The following is a 23,779-nucleotide window of genomic DNA, read 5'->3' on the forward strand; positions in this document are numbered from 1 at the left end:
ACTGTATTTTTTCCCTTGCAGGTTCATATCAGATATCTCTAATCCCTTCTTTGTAGATTTGCCGTATGTGCACAGCTAGAGATATATCCACTGATAGCTGTTAATCCTTTGAGTGTTTTTACATTACACAGCATATGTCCAGTGAAAGTTCTGCTGTATGGTTTAAGGATACTGGCCGATTCTCCAGCAACTGCAAACAGAATACTGCACCATCCCAGGAAATGTTCAGGCTGTGAATTGGCTTTTCTTCTTCAGAAGAGACTCAAAGGACATCCTAATATTTCCAAAAGTTCAGATTAATGTGCATTGCAAACTCAGGAAAGAAATGGACGGAGGGTCAGGGAGGTTGGATGTGGAGGTAGGAAGCCAGCACACTAAGGTTCCACACTGCGTCTTGGACTCATCTGTGATGTTGCAGAGGTCAAAATCTATGGCTGTAGCTGGCCAAAACATTTCTTGAGACCTATGACAGAATATGGATTTTTTTCTCGTGAAATAAAATCTATTAGGGAATGTATTTGAACGCACTTTCAATTCTTAGTCTCCTTAGATTCTGAAGTGGAGCTTTAGATATGAGTGTTTTGGATTTTCTGCTGTTCGGTTTTGGTTTAGTCACAAAATGTTAAAGGTGTTTTATTAGTTCCCAGTGTACGTACCCAACCTTCATTCCACCTGCACAAGAACACTAACAAAAAACATGAGGTAAGGAATACAATGAGGTCATGGATACTTTTAACATTTTGAAGATGAACAGCATTAAGCCTATATCACCTTTGAAGTGTATACTCAGTGGAGTACTAGAGCAGTACAAACCAGTAAAACAAAACAGCCAGTTAAGCGAGCTTACAGCTGCTTTGCTTTCCACAAAAGCACAAAGCACCCACAGGGTATTCATTATCATATGAATTATTTTTTGTGGTTCTTCGTAGAAGGTAGGTGTTGACAGCATCTATTGTGAAGAACTGGGACATGGTCAACCTTGTCTATTGAAATGAGGTGGGAGAGAAAACCATATCTCATCTACTTCTCTTGGTTGCTTTGCAGGGGTGCTCCCACATCTTCCTGTTAGAGCTGAAGCATCATGGAATGTTTACTGGGATAGAAAGGAAAAATGGGAAAGGGGTAGTGGAAAGAAAGGGAGAACTGCTGTGATTTAGATGTTGAACAGTTGGACTTCAAAGACTGTGTTAAACACCTCAGGCTCCATGTACAATCACTGGAGAGGAAAAGTAACTCCAGGGAGATGCTTGTCTCTTTCAGGACAGGAAATGCCTGTTTCTCTGCTGCCTCTGCAAGACATCTAAGTATCCAGCTCCTAGATACGTGAACTTGGCTGGGATGACCCTGCACGGCCTACTGGTTGTGGCACTTCCTGGAGACCGCTCCCACCATTGCGAGTTGCCTAAGGGTGGGATCACCTTCTTCTGCTCACCCTGTGGTGACTGCAGGGCAGCAGTGACTGCCAGTGCCACCTGTGAGGAGGTGAGCTGGCCACTCAGCTCTTGTCTCTTGCCCAGGAGCCTGACAGACAGCTCGCTTCAGGGCTTTTGGGCTGAAGAGTCCAAAGGGTAGCTATGGTACTGAGGGACGTGGTTCAGTGATGGAAGGCAGATGGTCGGACTAGATGATCCATGTGTCTTTTCCAACCTGAATGATTCTATGAATCTATGTCACCTGCTGGTGGCACCAAGCCAGAGCTGCCCGTGTCTGTGCCTGGGCAGGAGAAGCAGAAGGTTGGAGACTTACGGACCTGCCCTTTGTCCTGCCTCAGTCCTACACAAGGAGCAGGTTTGCATTTATCTGCACCTAAGCTGTAGGAATACTCATGGCTTGGGAAGCAAAATCCTTTGGCTCTGTAAGCAGACCAAACCCATCTTCATTTGCTGCATGGCCGCTGATAGCTTTTCCACATTTCACATGGGACTGGGCTCTCAATGCTTTTTACAAATTTGACCAACTCCCTTCCAGCATCTGGCAGGGCTCATTTTCCCACTGATTCTTCATTTATTCCACATGAGCTTCCCCACCTTTATTTCATCGTAGAATCATTATGGTTGAAAAGAGCACTAACATCATCGAGCCCAACCATCAATTTATTGAGTCCAACCACCATTTATTTATATTTATGTTCTTTTGCTTTTTTTTTCATCCCAGCAGGGAGGCGAGCAAGTGGAAGTGCATCCCATGTAATGTCTGGGAACGGCCTCGCAGGGGTTTGGCACCTTGTGCAGGAATGAGCACATGCAGGTAGAATGCGATGGCTCCCGCTGAGCACGGCTGTACTGAATCCTACAGCCCAGCAAAGAGCAGCTGGTTAAGGTGGAATTTGAAAATCAGTCACAAGATAAACAGGTTGCAACGTTAAGCACTCTCCAAGGGAAAAGCTGCGTGCAGCATATGTTCTTACTTTGGAAGATATTTAAGAAAGGAAAAAAAAATATCACAACCCTTTAATAGACCCTTTACTGGCTCGTGCTAGTGGGGCTGTTAATTAATTAAATAACTATATGTGAATGGCATCCATTGGGAAAGAGCCTCACAGCTTCCAGATGCCAGTTATTGGCCCCATTACAGGCCTAAAACTATTACAGTAAATCATTACATGCTCCAAGATGAACTGGCACACGATTGCTGGGAGGAAGGATGGAGCTATTCTCACTTGTGCCATTTTGTGTCAGTTTTTATCTAGTGAGATTAATTAGGACTTTTAGAAGTGCAAGTCAGAACTATAAAATATTAAAGGATATTCCATCAATGGGATGGAGACACGCTTAAGCAGAGCTTTTAAAACTTTTGGATGTTGACAGATAGATAGAAATTGGAAGAGATAATGAGCAACATCTGACTTTGATTTATTTTTTTTAGAAGGTCAGATTTATAGTGAGTGGGGCTGTACTAAGCCTCCTCTGTCTGCTGGGGGAGTACTCAGAGGAGGACATTAAAGTTTATCACTGGAGTTCAGGTGCCAGGTAAGCAAACAGTTTCTCAGGCCAAAACCAATCATTTAAGGCAGTTATTCCAGATACAGAATCAACCAGAAAGTATTAAATAACGCCACAACCTGGATCCCCTGCTGGGAGGGGAGCACTTCCTGACAATGATGGCAGCCTAAAATCTATGATCTGGCCTAGAAGGGGTCTTTTTTCCCCTTTCTTAATGAATAAACTATACTTTTTCACCCTAAATGACTACCACGGACCTTGCTGTCATTTTAGGCTGTGAGGGATAAAACCATAGAGTCACCTACATCACCCCAAGCCTACCCTGTGTGCCCTTTGAAAACCTTCATGCCTGCTTGGTCTGTTTCAAATCCAAAATCTAAGCACTGGAGGGGCACTGCAGGGTATAAAACTGTTTATACAATTTACCCAATAATTAGACACATTAATTCACAGGCAGACATTCCCTCTGAAAAGTGTTCCATGGCTGGAAGTGATGGCTAAGCAAAGGGTGGAGGTTTTGCAGGAGATCATGAAGACTGTTGAAGGAGTGGCTCCAAGGGGACCTCCCACCACTGTCCTCCTGCTTTTAGCCTCAACACCAGACCATGCAGGGGCTCAGCAGCTCCAATTGCATGGAAGACATCCAGAAAGGTATAGATGTGGCTCTGAGGGAAATGAGTTAGTGGGCATTATGGTGATGGGTTGACGGTTGGATTAGATGATCTTAAAAATTCTGTGATCTCGCTGCTGCTCCAAGGTGTATGGAACACTCCATAGATGGATTGCTTGATAGCAGTTTACCGTAAGTAGAAAAATGAGGTATTTGTTGGTTCTGTGGGTTTAGAAGAGAAATAGCATCTCTTGAAAACCAACTTCATCAAGCTGCTTCTCCTGAAGAGAAGGTAAGGTTGCAGAAACATTCACACGGACACTACCAGGAAGTGACTTGCTGTGTGAGAAACGCATGAGTAAGAGTTTGCTGACTAACCCCTAGTGAAGAGAAGGGATTGATTTATTACCAGAGCATGACAAATTGAGGCACTGCTCTTGCAGGCTGCTCTGTGCAAGCAGATCCTTGCAGCCATGTGGCTCTGGTAGGGCTCAGCAGGGCTCAGGACTGGCAGTAGGGATGGCTCAATAGCAATAGAATGGAAAATTTTACATTAGATTTCTCCAGAAGTACAAAAAATGTCAATTTGGACAAAAAAAAATTATCCAGATTCGGATGGGAGCCATGGGACTTGGAGCAGTGAAGCAGAAGGACAGACGGCTGCTTTGTCAGCAGGGCAGCACCCGGTGTATGTGCTGGTAGGAAAGCACTGCCTGGTCTGGTCCTCAGTGCAAACAAATGACTTGCAGGCTCTGGGATCCGGGGAGGGGAGTGTCACCATGTGTCCAGCACAAACAAAAGGATGAGCTGAGCCAAGAGCAGCTCAGTGTTCATCTCCCATTCCCTGGCTGTAACCCCAGGAGGCTCCTCTTGGCTTGCAGTAGAATGGGATGGAATGTGATCGCCGAGCAAAAATGTTGTTCCTACTTGATAGCTTAAGATGATGCAGGCAGCAACTACGCTTTTGCACTGAGCTTGCTTTTCTGCTCTATGGAATCTTAGACTGGCCCATGCTTTGCAGCAGAGAAAATGAAACCAAGAGAGGAAAAACATAGTTACTTTTTTTTTCTGGGGTACAGATCATGAATTCTGAGCCAGAATGAGATGGAAGCGAGTGCAGGTCATCACAACCTGCTACCTGTGAGCTCGAGGTCCTGCTGCAGACCCTGGGCTGCGATGTAAAACAGCAGCAGCAGCATGGCTGCGTGTGCAGGCTCGCTCCCAGCCACCACACTCATTGCTTCATGCCCCACGTTCTGAGTATTTTGGGACGGAAACAGGAAAAAGGACTCCAGCCATATACCGCGATCGTACAGTAAATGGTGGATTTCAGCTTTCCAGTTGGAGGAATAATGGACTAGTGTTAGGGACCTGGTGCTGTCAGGTATGTGCAGGCAGACACAGCTGGAGAAAAGCTTTGGGCACAGATGCAAAGTCCAGTCTGACTTTGTAAAGATGTATGCACACCCTTAACTTTAAACACATAAATTTTCCTATTGACCTCCCTGGACCTATTCATGCATTAAACATATGCATAAGCCTCTCTAGAAAGAGGGAATATAACAAATGAGATAACCAAAATAGTTAACCAGAAATATTTTCTGTACAGTGAAATAGGAAAATTTACAAGGGGTGTGTGCACATGGGCTCCCAGTGATCCCTCTTGACAGAAAAGGCCAGATAAAATCTAGGCCACATTGTTAAAGGACAAGGCATTGTTGCTCGTGTATGAAGGGTGTTTCCAGCTACCCGTAGCACAGACAAGAGCATAGTTTGCATTCAGTACATTAATTAAGCAATTTGCTGGAATTCAGCATGTGGTGGATTGGTGGGAGGCAACTTTAGCTGGGGTTCTGCAGGCTGAGATCCCTTTGTTACGCCAGCAGTGTGCCCTCGTGGCCAAAAAGGCCAATGGCATTCTGGGGTGCATTAAGAAGAGCGTGTCCAGCAGGTCGAGGGAGGTGATCCTCCCCCTCTACTCTGCCCTGGTAAGGCCTCATCTGGAGTACTGTGTCCAGTTCTGGGCTCCCCAGTTCAAAAAAGACAGGGATCTCTTGGAAAGAGTCCAGCGGAGGGCCACAAAGATGGTGAAGGGCCTGGAGCATCTCCCCTATGAAGAAAAGCTAAGTGAACTGGGTCTGTTTAGCCTTGAGAAAAGACGACTGAGAGGGGACCTGATTCAGGTTTATAAATATCTGAGGTGTGGCGGCCATAGCGGTGAGGCCAGTCTCTTTTTAGTGGTACGTGGAGACAGGACGAGGGGAAACGGACATCAGCTGCAGCACAGGAAGTTTCGCACGAATGTGCGTAAGAACTTCTTCACGGTGAGGTGACGGAGCACTGGAACAGGCTGCCCAGGGGGGTTGTGGAGTCTCCTTCTCTGGAGATATTCAAGTCTCGCCTGGACGCCTACCTGTGCGACCTGGTGTAGGGAACCTGCTTTGGCAGGGGGGTTGGTCTCGATGATCTCTAGAGGTCCCTTCCAACCCCTACAATTCTGTGATTCTGTGATTCTGTTACAATGATGACTCTGAGTGATGCCAACAGAGCAGCACGCTCAGTAGTGCATTGCTGGGGTGACTTCTGCACAAAGTCAGCCCTAAACAACGCAGTTATGACCCAATGAAAAGAACTGATAAAATCAATCAAGATCTACATTATTAAGCTGTCTGTTGTTGGTGAGATATCCAGAGCCTGGTGATAATCACCACTGTTATCAAGCAAGGGGGACTTTCTGCAGACCATTAAGATTTCGACTTGTTTTTAACCTGTAATATTTTTTTAATATTCACATGGGAAATGTTTCAATTTTACTGTCTATATCTGTCTCTACACATTGCGTTAGGTCTGTTTTTCTTGATAGGTTTATCATTTAACATATGCTGTACTCATTAGCATTTAAATCTATAGGTTGTTCTGGAGTTACTATGGCATATGGTTGTGAATGGTAGCTACACAAACCTCCAGCAAACAAGCAATATTGTGACCTGTGCTAGTGGGTGGAGGTGAACATGGACTCTACCTATAGCATTAATGCATTTAGTGGCTGATGCCTGCTTACTTGTGCAAAGCTGCCCAGCGCTCAGGCCTTTCAGACCTGTGTTTGTTAAATCATCTTACAACAGACCTTTAAACTTTGCTGTTTCATGGCAGAACTTTCAGCAAGCTGCATTCTCAACTTCCTTCTACTTTTCCTTTTGTGCATTAAAAATGGATACTTGACTTCAACAAGGCCATTATCCATAAGCAACAAAAAGCCAACTCCTTACTCAGAAGCACTTAAGGCTTTCAGACAATGCAGAAGACTGGGAGGGGAGAGACTGCTGCTTCTTTACATCAAGACTACATCCTGATCTCCCTTTTGTGTTCAAAACCCAACATCACCCTACCCAGGATTATTAGGGTCTTCCTTTGAGCACCAAACCCAAGGAACTAGTGCGACCTGTAGGCAAACAAGCCGACTCTGAAACGAGTTGAAGCTCCAGCCCCAGTGCCAGCCTGTACTTGTATTTATTCTGCTTTACGACAGACTTCTTTTGGCACGGGGAGATGCACTGCGCTGAGCTTTGGCACATTGCTTCAGACACGGAGGAAGTCTGGGATGGGAGACCACAGCCTAAGTGTATTTACCTTGCACTCTGTTTTCATTAGACTTGGTGGAGCTGAAGGGTTCCTCCATTCCTTTTGAATGCCCTGTTTTGTGTGATGATGACTTTGCAAGACGAAATGTCTTCTGTCCTATCCATGTGTTGCTGTCATTCACACTGTTTTAGTCTGGGGATGAATTAGCATTTTAGTTTTAGTACATCCTGTCCCATAATTATACTGAATGGTTTTTGGAAGGAGAGTCTGAAAACCTACCTATTCCCAAGAATAATGATTTTGGCCTCAAATAAAGGACAGGACAGGACTGGCACTGAAATACTGGAAACTCAGCATATTATGAACTTTAGAGCTGGTATTCTGTGATTTCTTATCCGAACAGAAAGCATTTTCATTTGTATTGCTTTATTTTCCTTGAAGGCAGACTTTGCTCCTGGAGAAAACAGACTGTGGGATCAAAAGAGATCTGGAGAACCAGCCTCAGCACTCTGGGTCTGCGAGTTTCCATCTGTAGGCTCTAATTCAGCCGTGCTGTGTATGTAGAAGTGCAAATGTGGAGGGAATAGCTCAAAGTTTCACTTTTGGCTTTCAGACGCTGCAGCATTTTGTTCTCTCTATATTCACGGCTTCTATTTAATTCTCTATCTACCTGTAGCTCTGCCTGCACTGTCTTTCAGGGCTCCCTCCTGCTTCTCTCATTGTCCTGGATATCTCTGATCAATGCAGTAGTGGAACAACACCACTGTGTACAGCACAGTCCAACCTAGTGTGGATTCAGTCCAGGAGAGGACTGGAGACGGTGCCCTTTCCTTTCCCTTTGCCTCTCACATCCCCTGTGGGTAGGATACAACACAAACTACAACTTACTAGAAAAGGAAGTATTGGGAAATGTGTGTTTCCTATTAGAAATACAAGTAGTGGCAATAAAACCCAAACAAGGAAGAAAAGAAAAAGCTGTTTTGAAATCTCAGTGCTTGGTTATGCTGCCCTGATTTCTTAGTCATCAGTCCTTTGCTGATACTGGTAAGGCTGGGTAAAATGTCACTGAAGCTGATAGATGTAACCTCATTCAGAGCAGCAAAACTACCTGATTTTCTTCAACATGAAACCCGGGCACGAGATCTCACCAAAGCAGAGCCATATGCAGAGCTAAGGAGCTTCAGCAATAAGAGACAAATCCCACTAATACCTACTGCAACTGAAGTGCAAGGAGTTAAAATAAAGGATAAGGGAAAGTCACACAATCACTCTGTAAGCACTGGGACAGAACTGCTCAGCAGCTTGGTGGTGGCCAGAAAGGTTGAGCCCTGTCCCATCCCCTGCTGGAAGGAGCTCTGAGAGGGGCACAGGCAACCTGCTGTTCCCACCACAAGCTCAGTAGGATCCAGTCCTCTCCAGATCTTCCTCTTACTGGCAGTCATTGGGATTTCCTGGAGCATCCTTACCATTTGAGAGCTTGTTTGCCATTGTCAGCAGTCATTCACTGTCATTGTGGACATTTTCTATAGGATCTTGGGTAAAGCTGAGCCCTTTTCTTTCAGCTTTTGATGACCACATGGCTCTCCTTTCTTACATGCTTTAGCAAACTCTAGAGGAGCTCCCCAGCCTCCCTTCCTCTCTGCCCCTTCCAATCTCCATGCTGGAGACACATTCATTTCTGCAACTAAAAATCCCATTTTCTATTCTCTGGGAAGATGATCAATTTTTTTTGGTGCTGTTAGTGCCATTCTGTATCACGCTCTGGATCTCTCTGGGACTGAAGTTATTTGTGCCTTGTGAATTGTGGTGTGCCATGTGGTGCCTTGTTTACTTTCTTCTATAATCACTTTTTAACAGATCAGAAAAACATTCTGACGAAATCCTGTGAGTCAAAAGCAGTTTCAGAGCTGTCAAAACTTCTGAAGATGAATAGAAACTTGCTTTGATGAGATCTCTACTAACATGCACTGATTTTCTGAACCCATTTCTTGCATGGTCCAAAGGCAGCATAGCTTTGTAATGGCTGTGGGATGATACTTTCAGCCGTGCACTCTGTGAGAAAGGATTCTTCACTGAATGTAGTGTCTGCAGGAGCAGCTGGCAGCTCGGCCATACAAAGCACAGGGACTTGCTATTTCACTGACCAGTGTCTTCATTTTGGCTATGCAGAGTGGGAAAGTGTGGCTCAAAGCTGCTGTAGGTGACAGTGCCCAGCACTACCTACCACCTACTAGTGGGAGGCACTGGCACGGGCTGCCCAGAGCAGCTTTTTGTAGCAACAGCCTAAAAATCTTGTCTTTCTGAACCTCAGAAGCCAAGATTTCTTCTCTTTCATCTCTCCCCAGAGGGTGAGGAGGTCTTTAGTACGGGCCCAGCTAGATGCATGAGAAACAACCCTGACAAATGGTTTAAATTATAAAGTACAGCAGTGGTGCCAAGTCCTGCAGTACGAGTGCCAAGATTGGGAACGTGGCTGTTCCCCAGCACTTGGCAAGGTGGTGACATCTCGTCACCGCTCTCCGTGAGCGCGAGGCCCACACAGGTACACGGACCAGTTGGCTGGGGCAGGATGCAAAGCAGTGTGGGAAAGCAGGAGGAAGCCTGCCAAGCTTTTCCCAAGGAAAGTCACAGTCACATTTTTTCAGAGGGTTCTGCTCCAATGTGAAATTACTCCTGGTGGCAGACAGAACGCAGCCTCCAAAGCTCTCTACCACTTACACTGATGTGTCATGTGGGCTCCATCCCAGTTTGCACTGGTAATGAAGGGTGAACACACAACTATTTACTTCCAGTAAAGCATGGTCCTGACACAGAAAGCTGTGAGAGTGCTTTTGGAGCGAGTAATGATTGTTTGGAAAAGGCACCTGGAACTGCAGGGAAAAAAAGAACAAAAACAAAACAAAGCCATAAAAGTAAGAAGTCTGTTTTTACATTTAATTCCTCCTAGGTCCAAAGCAGAAGCATTTTTTACCTTCATTGTAAATAATGCAGCATCTACATAGCTGAATCCATCACCAGTTTTATCTCTTGGTGGGAAGAAAATGCAAGTCAACTATGGCCAACTTTCTATTTTAAAGCATTACCATGCTAGACATGTTAGTCAACTGTTCAAGAATCCTTTTGTCTCACTACACATTATTCACAGCTCTGTGCCATTCTGCTGTCTTCTTTCAGAGATAGCCAGACGTTTAATTTTGAAGGTTGCTATAGGGCATCAGAGGTTTCTATCCAGAAGATCATGCAGATGCATTGTACTGGTTGATGCTCCTTTCCCAGTCAAAAAGACTTTTTCCATTGTCAAAGGCCTCCCAGCAATTCCCTTCCTTACAAAATGCACAAGTCTTGTACTGCTCTGTAGTTGCTGCAAAATTTAACCTGCAGCTTTTATTCAGGTCAGTATTATAGAATGGAGAATTCACTGCAACTTCCTACATAAGCTGAAGTGTAGCAACGTGGCAGGGCTTTCTCCTGAGGTGGGCACTGAGTTTGCCTCAGCTGGATCCTTCTGGATGAAAATATATTTGGATAAAAAGGTTCAAGAGGCAATTATTATGGCAGCCACAGAAAAGAAGCAGAATATCGTGTTCCTCTCCAGGACATGGGGCAAGCCTTATGCCCAGCAGCCATCAGAATGGCATTGCTTTCTGCCTTTGTCCATTAGTTTCCAGTAAAAACACAACTTGTGGGCACGTTTCCACTTGAGAACTTTACCTTCTGCCATTTCCAGGCTCCATGGAAATTTCAGTGGCTGGCACCAGATACGTAAGTGAAAGGAAACTCCAATTTTACGAGCAAGTAGAAACTTAAACCAAGCAAACTGTTTCTTGTATTTTATTTGTTCTATTAAAAAGTCTAGGATTAAAAAAAAAAAGTTGAATATAAAAATGACATTTATTTTACAGGTGTCTGTAGAAATCTGGGTTTATTTTAAAAATAAATATAAAACCTGCAGAAGGCCTTAATTTTGTAGCAAAAACAAATTCTCTCATTATAAAAGGATGAAGAAAATAGGTCCAACTAGTTTCTCTTCATTTTATGCTCACTGCTTTAATCCAGTGTTGCAAATGAAGCAACAAACAAAATTCTGAGAAATATAAAAAGTTCCTACAACTACAAAAGCCTTCATAATACAACATTCAGCTGAAGCGCAGCAACACTGACATGAAAGGATTTTCATTTCTAAGAAATACTTGGATAAATTAGTGTTTGAGGGTATATGCATTCTTTTCTCATACTTAATGCACAGCGGCACTTTCACAGGGCACTTTCCAACAACTGGACCTGCTCAGCCCGAATCACCAAAACGCTCTTCCTGCCTGGCAGCAGCACTGCAGGTCACCCAGTGGGCTGGAAACTGGGCAGCACGTAGGGCTGGGTGAAAAAGGAGACTTTGGAGGAGAAAGGTTCCCATTAAAAACATACTGAAAACCATTTGTAATACCCACAGTTAACTAAGGTACAAAATTCCTGCTTCCCAGGTTCTTTATGTTTTAGACTCTCATCCTAAAGGTTTATTTTTCTAAACAGCACAATTTGTGCAGAGGGTGAAGTCAGTGCACTCCCAGATGGTGTTCTGCCTGTCCCTCCTGCAGATGCACAGGGATACACAGGGGTTCCACGTTCCCGAAAGCTGGGCTTGCTGTGTATCTACAACAACTGTGCAGTGCACCATCATTACAATCAGCAGAGAAATAATAATAAAAAAAAAAGTCTGCACTCAAAGTAAAAATAAATGTGAAGTTTCAAAATCTCCTGAGCTAAATGCTTTGTAATCAATTAGAAGTTTGGATTCATTTCAACTTATGCATTTATTTTATAGTACAATGCAAAATATGAACTACATTGTGAATATTATAAAAGCTTTTATTCCAGATGGGAATGCCAGAACATTTCCACTGCTTTTTTTTTTTTTCCCCTCAAACTTATTTCAGCAAGTATGATTTTATGAAAGCAGTTCATCTTCAGCCGAGTTGCACTCTGATAGAAAAGGGGACTGTTGACTTTTGAAAGTAGAAATGATGCAGCCCATTAATTTTCACATTTGAAGGTTCTGCAGTTCTATTTGCATCATCTCAGTTGTTCTTATAAAACATGCAAGTGTGTCTGTGTAATAATTCACAGTGGACGTGCCCACTCCTATTAAGGCATTGAACTCTGGTCCACTTTAGATGGAGTGGTTCAGCTTTATGTTTTTCTTGTCTCTGTGCACTCGCATCAGTTCTGAAATAAGGAAAAGTGGTGATGGAAAAAAAAGCAGAAATGAAATGACAAAATTGATAAAATCATCACCACTGCAGAGATGTGAAAAAAAAGAACTTTCACTCATTATGCCTCACAAGAAAAGAACTGAAGACACGAAGAAATGATCAGAGGAGGTTTAAGATGAAAAATTCAACCAAAAGACCCATAGTTTCCACAGAAAGAATAATTAAACTAAATTCATTGTGAAAGTGATGGAATTCAAGATGAAACGAAGTTAAAAATGGATGAGTACGTGAAGGATAGGTTTGTTTACTTGCCATTAACCATGGGTCTTCTGCTGAAGAACTTCCCCAAAGCCCCACTGCTGACAGCCAGGGGCATCTGCCAGTAAGAGGTGACTTTCCTGGCACCTCTCCCACCTGCTCTGCTTTGGGCAGGGCACTGGGCTGGAAGGACGCAGAGCTGCTCAGCATCTTCACAGAGATCTGCCCTCACCACGCAGATGCCTGCTTCCATATACAGGAGCACAGATGTGCACTCCCAGCTCTATTGGGGCTCTGGAGGTCTGGGTTCACAAGCCCACCCAGACACTGCAAGGAATTGAGGTATGAATTCAACTTGGAAAGGCAGGCTTCAGAAGTCAGCAAGTTAAAAGGTGAGAGTCTAACCCTAGACTTTAAGGCATCTTTCTAAAAAGATACTGTGCAAAATACTTCTTAAATATGTGTTCTGATTAATAATCTGTTCTATCTAAGTTATAAAACGTGTTGTGCAACATGACTGAATGAATATTGCTGTGAGAAATGTTTCCCCTTGTTTGAGTCATTTAAGTTTGTAAGCTAATGTAAGTTTTTGTATTAAATAATGTACTGTGTGCAATCTTCTTTCTTGTAAAGCACTTTGAAGCTTTCGAAGGGCACTCCAGGTTAATAAATAATATGGTATTCTTTGCCAGAACTGTAGGGCATTTCCCATAAGTTCTGAATTTTCTTTGCCAGAATTGCAACACGTTTCATGCCAAATCCTGCACTCAAATGCTCTGTATGTGGCAAATACATATTGGTAAAGACCAGAGGCATGGCATTCCTGGATTTCTTAAGGAGGATGGAGGAAGAAAAAAAAGTGGGAGGAAATAATGAAGGAGAGGAAGAAAGAAATTTGTTTGTGCATTAAAAAACAAAACAAAACAAAACAAAAAAAACAAAAAAAAAAACCACTACCCAAACCAACCCATACTTCATTATTGTCATTATTGTCAAAACCGTTTGCTGCATGCAGCACAGACTCACAGGTACCCAGAGCTGGGTCTTCAGCTCCTCCTTCACTTACAGAAATCAGGCCTCCATTTTTGTCCTAGCTTTAGATTCTTCAAAACCATCAACTTCTGAAAGTCAAAACACCTGAAATCCTTGTTTCTCTGAGCAGATGATAATGTTAGCAGAGATATTATGAGATTAGAGAACCACAGTCAGGATTACTACTATTTAACGGGCTGTGAAGACAAATTCTTCTCTTCAAGCAGAGTCGTGGATGCATTTCATGTGCCCTTGGCTACTGGGAATGAACTCAGACCTATATTTTTGGAAAGAGAACACTTGGCCTTTTCGCAGTCTACCCCACAAATAACTAGGCTTCTATTTCTGTACCTTGGAAGAAGAGGATTGAAAAGCATAAGACCCAGGAATGAAGTCAGTGCATTTGACTGCATATTGCAGAGGTTATATTAATGAAGGACACCAGGAGTTTAAAATTATTTCAGTTATTATTTTCTTGATTTAATTTCTTTTTTGCATTAAGCGCAAACAAATAATAGCAACATTTCTCACTAGCTGAGACTGAACATCCACAGCAGTTAAAAAACGTTAAGGTGTTCTGCCCTTCTCTTTGTTAAAGAAATTAGTGACAAAAGTTTTGAATCCCCCAGCAACAAACAGCTCATTTAGAAGATACTAAAACCTACCTAGAGCAAATCAGGCCTAAGCACCAAGATTTGCCAGAAGTTTAAACGATCAACTGAAATTAAAACTGAACTCCACATTCTGCAATACTAAATGAACGTTTTGCTACATGGTTTTTTTTGAGGTGGCAAGAAACAAGCATAAAACCTTTACTGTTGCCAGAATTAAATTGCTTAGAAAAAATATTCTGTGGGTTACCATTTGTTGCCATGATTTACAAAGATAAGGTCGATAGTCTGCATCAATTTCATGCTGAAGTTTTGAAGGAAAGAAGCTTTCTGCAGAGTTTGTAGATTTCTGCATAATGGACTGTGTTGTGGCAAACAGGACTAAGTGATGCTCCCGCACAAGCTTTTCAAGAAAGTTTGCACATTTCTTCAGATTCATTTCCTGCGAGTTAAGACTCTCCCCTCCATTACTTCTGTCGATCCAATAAAAAGCTGATATGCTATCTAAAATCAAAAGGCAGAGAGAGGGGTGGGTGCAAAACATGTTTTCTAGAGAATAAAGAGTGAGAAGTAACTGGGTGCTACTGTTACAGTTCACAAGAAAAAGCCTTCCCAGGCAGCGCTTCATCATCTCTTCTGTGCTTTGCTCCAATCTGTGCTCAAGAATGGTAACGAGACGAAACATATCAAAATGGTAGTCTGTGTCAATGAACATGACTTCTACTTCCAGTCCCCCTCTTGATTTTGGAATGATGCAGCGGGCTAGCAGGTGATAAAGCATTTCAGTTTTTCCTGTTCCTTCTGGACCGTGGAATTCAATGACATCTCCTGTTCGTAAACAAAGAACAAGCTGTCACACGAGGGCTCCGAGTCAACTTTCAGCGTTTATGGAACCAATATTCACTATTCCACTCATTTGAAAAAGCATTTTTGAAAGCTTTGAGGGACATAACAATTGCTTAAATGCTAGTTAGCATCTACCAAGAGAAAATCAAATTATCATGTGCTTGTCTGCTAACTGCAGACATCACAACATCCCACCAGGAACCTATGACCAGTAATGAGAATGCCTGTATATTTAATACATACTCTTTTCTGTATTCGTAATGTGAAGCTGCTTCTTTCAACAAGAGGAATTCACAGATTACCTTAATTCCAGGCAATGATTCTCCTGTTGGAAGCACAGGTTCTCTGTTCACCACTTTCTATAGTGGTGATGCAGGATAGAGAATCAGTTGCAACTGTACTTAAACACGTTTGTTCCTGCCTGAGTTAAGAGGGGTTTTCAAGTCACTACTTAACTTACAGATGATATCCTTGCTTGCAAGTGCATACAGTGTCAAGATGCAGTTTGGGAAAAGTGTGGCAGTGTAGAATTAAGCTCCTTACCCACTGCAAGTGTTTAAAGCAATTGACACCTGATGTAACAATGCACCCATTTCAATGGCACTCAACTGCCCACCTGTCCCTACTGAAATTCCCTGCTTATCCAACACTGCAATCCCATTTTCCTGAATTTCTGATACTTCAAAATTTATTTTAAAAGCCGGATAGCTTCCCAAATCCTTACTTATCTGTTCTGAATGGCTCTCCCCACTTTTGAGATGAAAGATGACTACACTTCCTATGCCATTAACCTTCACTTTCTTTTCCTGCTCAGAAGTTGCAATATCCAACTCCACCACTTGCAGCCAGTCACCTCTCTGCTGTGTCACATACTGTGTTGAACCAGTGACACAACAGAACCCTGGTGCAATTGTAACACCTGAAGGGAGAAGTCCTAAATACGCTGGGTAGGTCATGCCCCCACAGCTCAGGTCTGTTGAAATCTTTTAGAAAATTGTGTCAGGTATCTGTCATTAAAGAGCAAAGTGTGCCTTCTGTTTGCTACTGGCTTCAGCACAAGCTTTCTGCTGCCCCAAATGCCACTGCTGAACCCAAGTCAATGGCTGGCTTAGGCCAACACGCAATGCAGACTGTTAGACCTATCTTCATACAACACACATTCAAAGAATGCAGCAACTCCATACCCTTTCAGAAGCAGCAGTGGACAAATCTGATTTGTTATTTGTAATGATGCAAATTAATCATTTTGTGCAGTAAGCGCTTGACTTCATCCATTTGAAAATGTTTTGTCAAAAGCTCTCTACTATTTCCTATAGTGCCATACACAGAACATCGGTGGGGCCTTTTCTGGGCTGAACTAACAGACTTACGTAAAACTTATAAGCTTGATGAAGAGTTTTTGTGCTGGCTTATAAATTCTAACAGCAAGACTTAAAGTTTGTTCCATATTGCTCAACAAGATGCACACCCAGGTTGGAGTTTGACCAAAACACTTAAGTTATGCTGATACTCTGAATAACAGTTTGTGCTATAAGAAAACTTCAAGGGAGCAGGGCATTGCTGTGCCTTCGCGATTATTGAAGGGACTGCCCACAAAAAGAACTGATGCAAAGCAGAACCCATTTATAGCAGTAACTATAAATGTAGGGTTTCCTTCAATTAGAGGCCAGGCTGCTACAGTAAGATAAGGAAGGGAAATTCATCCTTCTGGATCAGAGTGGACAAACGATGACACAGCAGTGCAGGAAGTACGGCCAGCAGTGTTTTCAAAAAGCCACTGACACTATCTCTCACATTAGGTCATGGAGGAAAGCGAGGGATCAGGACCAGCATCATCCATTAATGTCAGAGCACTCCGAAGGGAGGATTAGTATAGAGGTACTGTTCAAGGATGGAAGCAGCCTGAGAGACTGAGTAGGAATAGACACTTTAACATGGAAGAAAGATAATGGGAAATTGTTGTATTAGAATTCGTGTTGCCTGACATTAACAGTATCAGTAAAGGAATGTTCCATTAAATTGGCAGAACATGTGAAAGACAAACCTACTGGGTTAAGTTAGGCTGGGAAGGTTTGACAGATCAAGGTGGATTATCAGAATTATTTGATAAGAAATTCAGCACCGATAGACTGAAGAAGTATGTTTTAAGGAGCAACCCAACACACCACTGGGCTCTTAACAGCTTGAACTACAGACAAAACACAGCAGACCCACGATGGGCAGACTGAACAACACCTCTGCTATGCAGGATAAGCTAAATGATGTTGTGTAAACATCAGTATTCATATAACACTAATCTAATTTAAAACAAAATGCTGTGCTCCATCCTAGGCATCAGTTCTGTGTCACTGTTAGAACCACAAGAGTCCTGAGACTGTTCTGTACTCGTTACGCTACTGAATGTTGGTCAATCTATTTTGTGATGCTGCGTTCAGAAGAGGGCTGTTGGAATCCTCAGCAACAGCACTGCAGGTTTCATACCATCAAATGCCTTGATGTTACTGGGCTAGTAATTTATCATACTGTGTAGAAGCTGTCACTGATATTTGTAAGTGGGGTAGAAAGGCATAATATTTATTTCAAATTAATTCTGTTGTCATACTACTGCTGCACATCAGAGCTTTATATGGACACCCACACCTTCATGCCAATGGCACAGGAGAAATATGACTGGCTATAGAGGAAGCTTATTTAAAGCTCATGTCATTTTTGCTCTATTCCAGAAGAGCTCAAATGGTATGTAATTAACACACGTGTTCTTAAATATACGATTCCATCATAATTGGAAGCAGTGACTGGAATATCACAGCAGTACCTCTATTAGCAGTCCCTATTTTATAATATTCTGACACACGTGTTACGAGCACTTAACTATGATGTAACCTTTGTATAGTTTCTTGAAACTTTATATACATTTATGTTGCTTTGTTTTAAATACCATCAGGAAAGAAAAATTTAGGTCACTGCATTGCTTTCATCTCACCATTCCTTCATGGGCAGTGTGTTGCAGTATTCCATAAAGACCCACTGAAAATGAAGTTTGTGACAAATTGAGGCAGATATTCAACAGGGACTGGATAATGAGAACGCACATAAAAAAATCACATGAACTCATAAATAAATATACTGTGGTATTAAAAGACAAAGTAAAAATATAATAAAAGCTGAAGTCCATATATATATATATATAAGATTTCTGCTAACATTACACAACTCCATTAGTGTCAGACCAAAAAAGCACGAGCAGCACAGATAATAATTCATGTCATTGGTTAAAAGCAAAAGAAAAAGAGAAGTGCTTTATGAGTTCAGTGAATGTACTGGCACAGGAAGAAACTGGTGAAGAAATCAAAAAGTTCCCATCCATCTCAGAGCAGAGGTTCTGGAGGAGTGTTTGGATAGCCTTGAACAACCCACAGAGCTTTAAGATCAAGGCAGATATGTTATGAAGGGAACTATAAAACCCTGCTGACCAAAGCAGCGAGGGCAATTACTGGCCCCCAAGAGAAGCTTCTCATAGGATGTTCTACCAGGATGTGCCCTGTTCAGCCTCAATTGTTTCTTGTATGTGAAGTACAAAAATAGACCAAAATATAGCATTTCCTAATCCTGCATTTTTAAAAAAAGTATTTCATCTCAAAAAAGAAACCCCAATAATAAAACTTCAGGAGGCATTTGAAGCATACACCATTTTCAGGATTCTTCTTGCGGGTAACAAAGCAACTCAGAATGGAGAGCATTTAAATCACCTTCTATTCTCTGCTCCACTCACAATGACTTACCAACATTTCTCTGCCCTTTGTCTTTGTTATATCACATTTGAAACTTCTATGAGTAGGAATCATGTATTGCTGAACTCTTAATGTAGTCTCAAGTGCTGCAAAATAATACGCAAATGGGCTCAGGGAGACTGCGTTTGTAGACTGAGCATCATCCTTCATCCAATTACCTTGATTCTTTTTATTGCTTTTTCTGCTATTTCTTCTGAACCTGCTATAATTTGTGGTAACTCAAATTGCAGACATGTTGATAAGTGCTACAGCCACACACTTCTCATATTAAGTCTATTCATTCATTCATATATATAGATAGATAGATAGATAGATATTCAACAACAGTAGTACCTCACAGCATGAGCCTTTCAGTTTCTGATTCATCTGCCTTTGTAAATATCAGGAATTCCAAGCTTTGTGTACTCAGAGCAGCCTTTTCCACTGTAAATCCACGGGATTTCACAATCTGGAAAAGCTGTCCAACAACATCCTGGATAATCAAGGAATACTGGATGTGCTCCTTTCCATTGAGCTCAGTAATTTCTTTCATTACAACTTTTACATTGACATGTTTGCATAAATATGTTAAAGATACATTTTTACCATGAACAGGAGATCCTTCCTCAGCAAACAGATTAGGCTCAAGGTTTTTCAGAGAACTTCTGCCCTCAAGGCGTGCAAGCAGCTTGAACAAAAAGACAGAAGAGACATGCTGTTACCTCAAAATAATGGAGCTTGGGAATCACTTTCAAAGGATTCCAACAACGGGGAGTATTCAATGACAGTTCTATTTTAAAATGTTTTCATAAATACATATGCAAACCCACAATATGGAGAACAGCAGCAGAAGTGTCCATCCTTACAAACGCAGGTCCAATGGCAATAAGGAACAGATTTACACCAGGAGAAATAAAAGAAAAATAGAAAAACACACAAAAAAGCTGCACAGGCAGACTAACAAGAGGGATTATCATAGAATCACAGAATGGCCTGGGTTGAAAAGGACCACGATACTCATCTAGGTTCAACCCCCCTGCTACATTCAGGGTCACCAACCAGCACATCCAGCCTGGCCTTGAATGCCTCCAGGGATGGGGCATCCACAGCCTCCTTGGGCAGCCTGTTCCAGTGCCTCATCACCCTCTGTGTGAAAAACTTCCTCCTAATTTCTAACCTAAACCTCCCCTGTTTCAGTTTAAAACCATTCCTCCTCATCCTATCACTATGCATCCATGTAAACAGCCATTCCCCCTCCTGTTCATATGCTCCCTTCAGGTATTTAAAGGCCACAATGAGGTCTCCCTGGAGCCTTCTCTTCTCCAAGTTAAACAAGCCCAGTTTCCTCTATCTTTCTTCATAGGAGATCATCTCTGGTATAGAGCAGCTCAGGCATCAGACAGAACCAAAAGACAGAAGATTATGTGTAACAACCATCTCCTCCACACTGCTGGTTGAGGTGAAGCATTACCCATCATGAGTCTTAGCACACTTATATGTAAAAACATGCGCATCTCATTTGAAAAGTTGTGCAGAACCCCCATGGGCTACCACTCCTATTGCATTAGAGGTACTTGTTCAAACACAGTATAGATTAAAAACAATCCAAAGCAATTAGCCACCAATGGCTTTTCAAGAATCTGTGTAAAGCAAGTCCAGATTTGTAAAGTGAGTTCCTCCAAAGTGCACTGCAAAGGGAGCCCATTGTAAAACAAGTTAACCAAAGTTCACGGACAGTTTCTTAAATTGACAGGTATTTGTGTACCAAGCAGACACTCACCTAACTCTACAGTGCAGTTTTGGCATAGGAGAATCAGCACTTCACCCAATGCTCTTGTTCCCCATGAGTAGCAATGCATGTGGGAAAGGACCCTCTGGGATGCCTGGAGTACTCTCAGCACCAAGTATTTAATTCTGCAGGACACCCAGCTGTCATTTAAAGATGTAAGCAAAACCAAAAAAAATCTTGTTTGGTTTTATTGCATCCTCCTTAAAGCCAGTCATGGAATGAGCACAAAGCTTTAAATGTACGCTGTCTTATCTCACTTTCCTCCCTGCTGTATCAAGGAGGAGCTTTTGCTCTGAATTCTCTTAAAAGCTGTTTAAACAGTTGTACATGTGTTTGCCTTTAATAGAGGAATAAAGCCACATTAAAGGGCCCTGAATTTACTTGAAGTGGTCATGATGGGAATCTAAGTGTGACATTTCCATTGACATTTTAGCATTCCCTTCCATTAAGAAAATGTCAATGTGTTCACCTTTGTATGCCTATTCCCACATTACCAGGAGAGCTTTCTGACAAGCCATGAATCGCTGGGGCTGACCTCGCTGGGGACCTGCAGACCCCCCTGTCACACTGCCCATGTTTGTGCAGCAAACTGAACACACCAAGAACTCTTGAGTATTTGGGGAACCAGTAGAGTTCTGTGACCTGGGCAAAGAAACAACTGGATGGACGTGTATAGAGAACATAGAAACATTTATGAGCCCCTACACACGCACCCAGAATGCAGCTGTGGCCACCCAGACCTCAGCAGCAGTCCCAGTCCATGGCAGGAGAAGCTCCCCCAGCAGCAGGGCAAGGGCTCTCACCCCCCTCATGTGGCACTACAAGCTGTCAGAGACAGGAAACCACCACAGGCTGCTGCTCCTGATGCCCTTCAGCTCCCAGCAATAGGACAGGGGCTGGGAGCAGCAGCACTGCTGGACTGCAACACAAGGCCCTAAGGAAACACATCTCTGCAGCCTGCTGCTCCCACATTTATCTCTACACTAACAAATACACTCCCTGCAGACTTTTTTTTCTGGAAATGAAGAGCCCCTTTCTCTTCTCAGACTATCACCTCTTCAGCTTACTGCCACAGCACTGGAAACACACAGCAGAGCAATGCTATTGTTTAAATACGAATCCGTCATTGTTTAAATGAGTTTATACACTCATTTTAAATAACCACAGGTGCTCACTCCAAGCAGTCCTCCTGTAGGTAATTTATGGTAATTTGCTGATGATAGCACACCTGTGTTTTTATCAAACTCCTATTTACTTCCGAGTTCTGAAGCAGAATCTCCAAAGGCACTTGCCTCATTAGTGTCACACTGTGAGCAATGGGGTTTCTGGCAGAAGGAACGAACAATTTGCCTTCCCAGCTCACAAGGGTTTGTCCACACTCTGACAGAAGTGACAGCAGCTGAGCTGTACTGTGATGAGACAGCAGACAGGGATCCCTCACCTCTGCAGGCACAGACAGTGACAAGGCGGGTTTTCCCAAACCAGCAGGAGTTGCCTTGGCTGTGTTCCAAGGAAGGCATTTGCACATTGCCTACTTATACTGTCTTCTAGATAATGGGGGAAAGGGAACATCTATGGGGATTAAAGGGTGGTCTTAATGATGGAAGTCAGGTGTCTCAGAATAGCTGAGGGTAAAGCCCTGCCATGCAAAAAGCACAGAGAAAAAAGCACCCGTAATTTGAAATCGTGTAATTCAGACTTCTGATTCTGTAATTTAGCTGTAGATGCTCTTCCTTTATAATGGTCTTTCATCATCTTTCATAGAAAACGTCACCTTTTAGCAACATCCTGGTGGCAGGTCTTCCCTTGTACTCTTTCTTGAGAAATGCAATTATCCATGCAAGAAACTGCACACAGGTGTGCACAAAGGACTAGGGAATAAGCTATCCAGCATGAGTTAATTGTCATCAATGTCATTAATGACAATGCTCAAATATTTCGGCAATGTCTTTTATAATTTATCAATGCCATCTTTTTAATAAAGAAACATGCATTTGAGCAGTCCCATCGAGTAAAACATCACACACTTATAGCACCATATAGGTCTCAACAAAGCTAGGCATAAAGGTAAGCATACGTGTTGGCCTTGTCAGAAATGAGATATTGCTTAATTAAAATGTTAAAGAAATTCAAATTAAATACTTGAACTCAGCTAAGGGCTGTGAGCTAACCTACAGGCTATTTGTAAGTACAAATCTATCTCATGCATGAGACAAATCTTAATTCTCAACCACCACAACCGCTCCACCTGAACTTCTGTAAACTCTGGGCACGAAGATGTGTGCTAGCAATTCATCACTTATTTGTGATGTACCAATGGCGTTTTGTAAGACGTTCTAATTTGTTGCATTAATTACACTGAAGAATAAAATTACAAGGCTGTGATCTCCGTATAACCCTCACTAAAATCAGATCTTACGCATCAGGATGTCGGAGAAAGCTTATTTTCAGTGAAATGCTGCTTGAAGGGCTCTACCTGGATGGTGCACATCGCTCCTACGGAGGCGGTGGGGTCACTGTCCCTGGGAGGTCCCAGAGCCATGCAGATGTGGCACAGAGAGCCGTGGTCAGTGGGCATGGTGGGGTGGGCTGGGATTGGACCTGGTTATCTGAGAGGCCTTTTCCAACCTTCGTGATTCTGTGATTGCTCTGTAAGATTTCATCAACCCATCGGCCACGGGTTCCTGCCTTGCTCAGGTTTGGTCATCAGTGAGTGTTTTAAATGCCAAAAGGCCTTAAGAACAGAAGTCCCTTACAATAAAATGGCATTTTATCGCAAAACAATTAGACCACTTGTGTTGCTACGCTTTTATGTGCTCCACACAGCGTTATTGCGACAGGGTAACACACAAAGCTCCAGGTAATTAACTTACTGATTACAAACAGGAATAACAAATGCCTCAGGGAAGGAAAAACCCAAAGAGCCCCCAAACTGAACCCCCTTGCGTCTGAAGAACAGGATTCTACCATCCGCACAGCACGTAAACCACTACCAGCCTTTCCCCATCCGTTTCACGGCTTTTCTTCCTCACAGCACCCACTGCGCCGTTCGGCAGCGGCAGAGCGAAGGAAACCCTCATAAAGACATCATCGCCACAGCTCCAAGCGCTCCCGCCTTACGCCGCCACAGAC

At 42.8% G+C, this 23,779-nt stretch overlaps 1 protein-coding gene across 1 annotated transcript; it reads right to left on the reverse strand.

The window, feature by feature from the left end:
- Window positions 1-14,079: 14,079 nt before the first annotated feature.
- Window positions 14,080-23,764, reverse strand: XRCC2 (X-ray repair cross complementing 2). The gene is given in 4 exon segments (XM_010712384.3): window positions 14,080-14,471; window positions 14,474-15,070; window positions 19,465-19,546; window positions 23,124-23,764. Coding segments are annotated over 4 exon segments (897 nt in total). The 5' UTR covers window positions 23,226-23,764; the 3' UTR covers window positions 14,080-14,355.
- Between the last annotated feature and the right edge of the window lie 15 nt (window positions 23,765-23,779).

This window comes from Meleagris gallopavo, chromosome 6 (genome assembly GCF_000146605.3).
Source record: "Meleagris gallopavo isolate NT-WF06-2002-E0010 breed Aviagen turkey brand Nicholas breeding stock chromosome 6, Turkey_5.1, whole genome shotgun sequence".
Classification (NCBI taxonomy): Eukaryota; Metazoa; Chordata; class Aves; order Galliformes; family Phasianidae; genus Meleagris; species Meleagris gallopavo.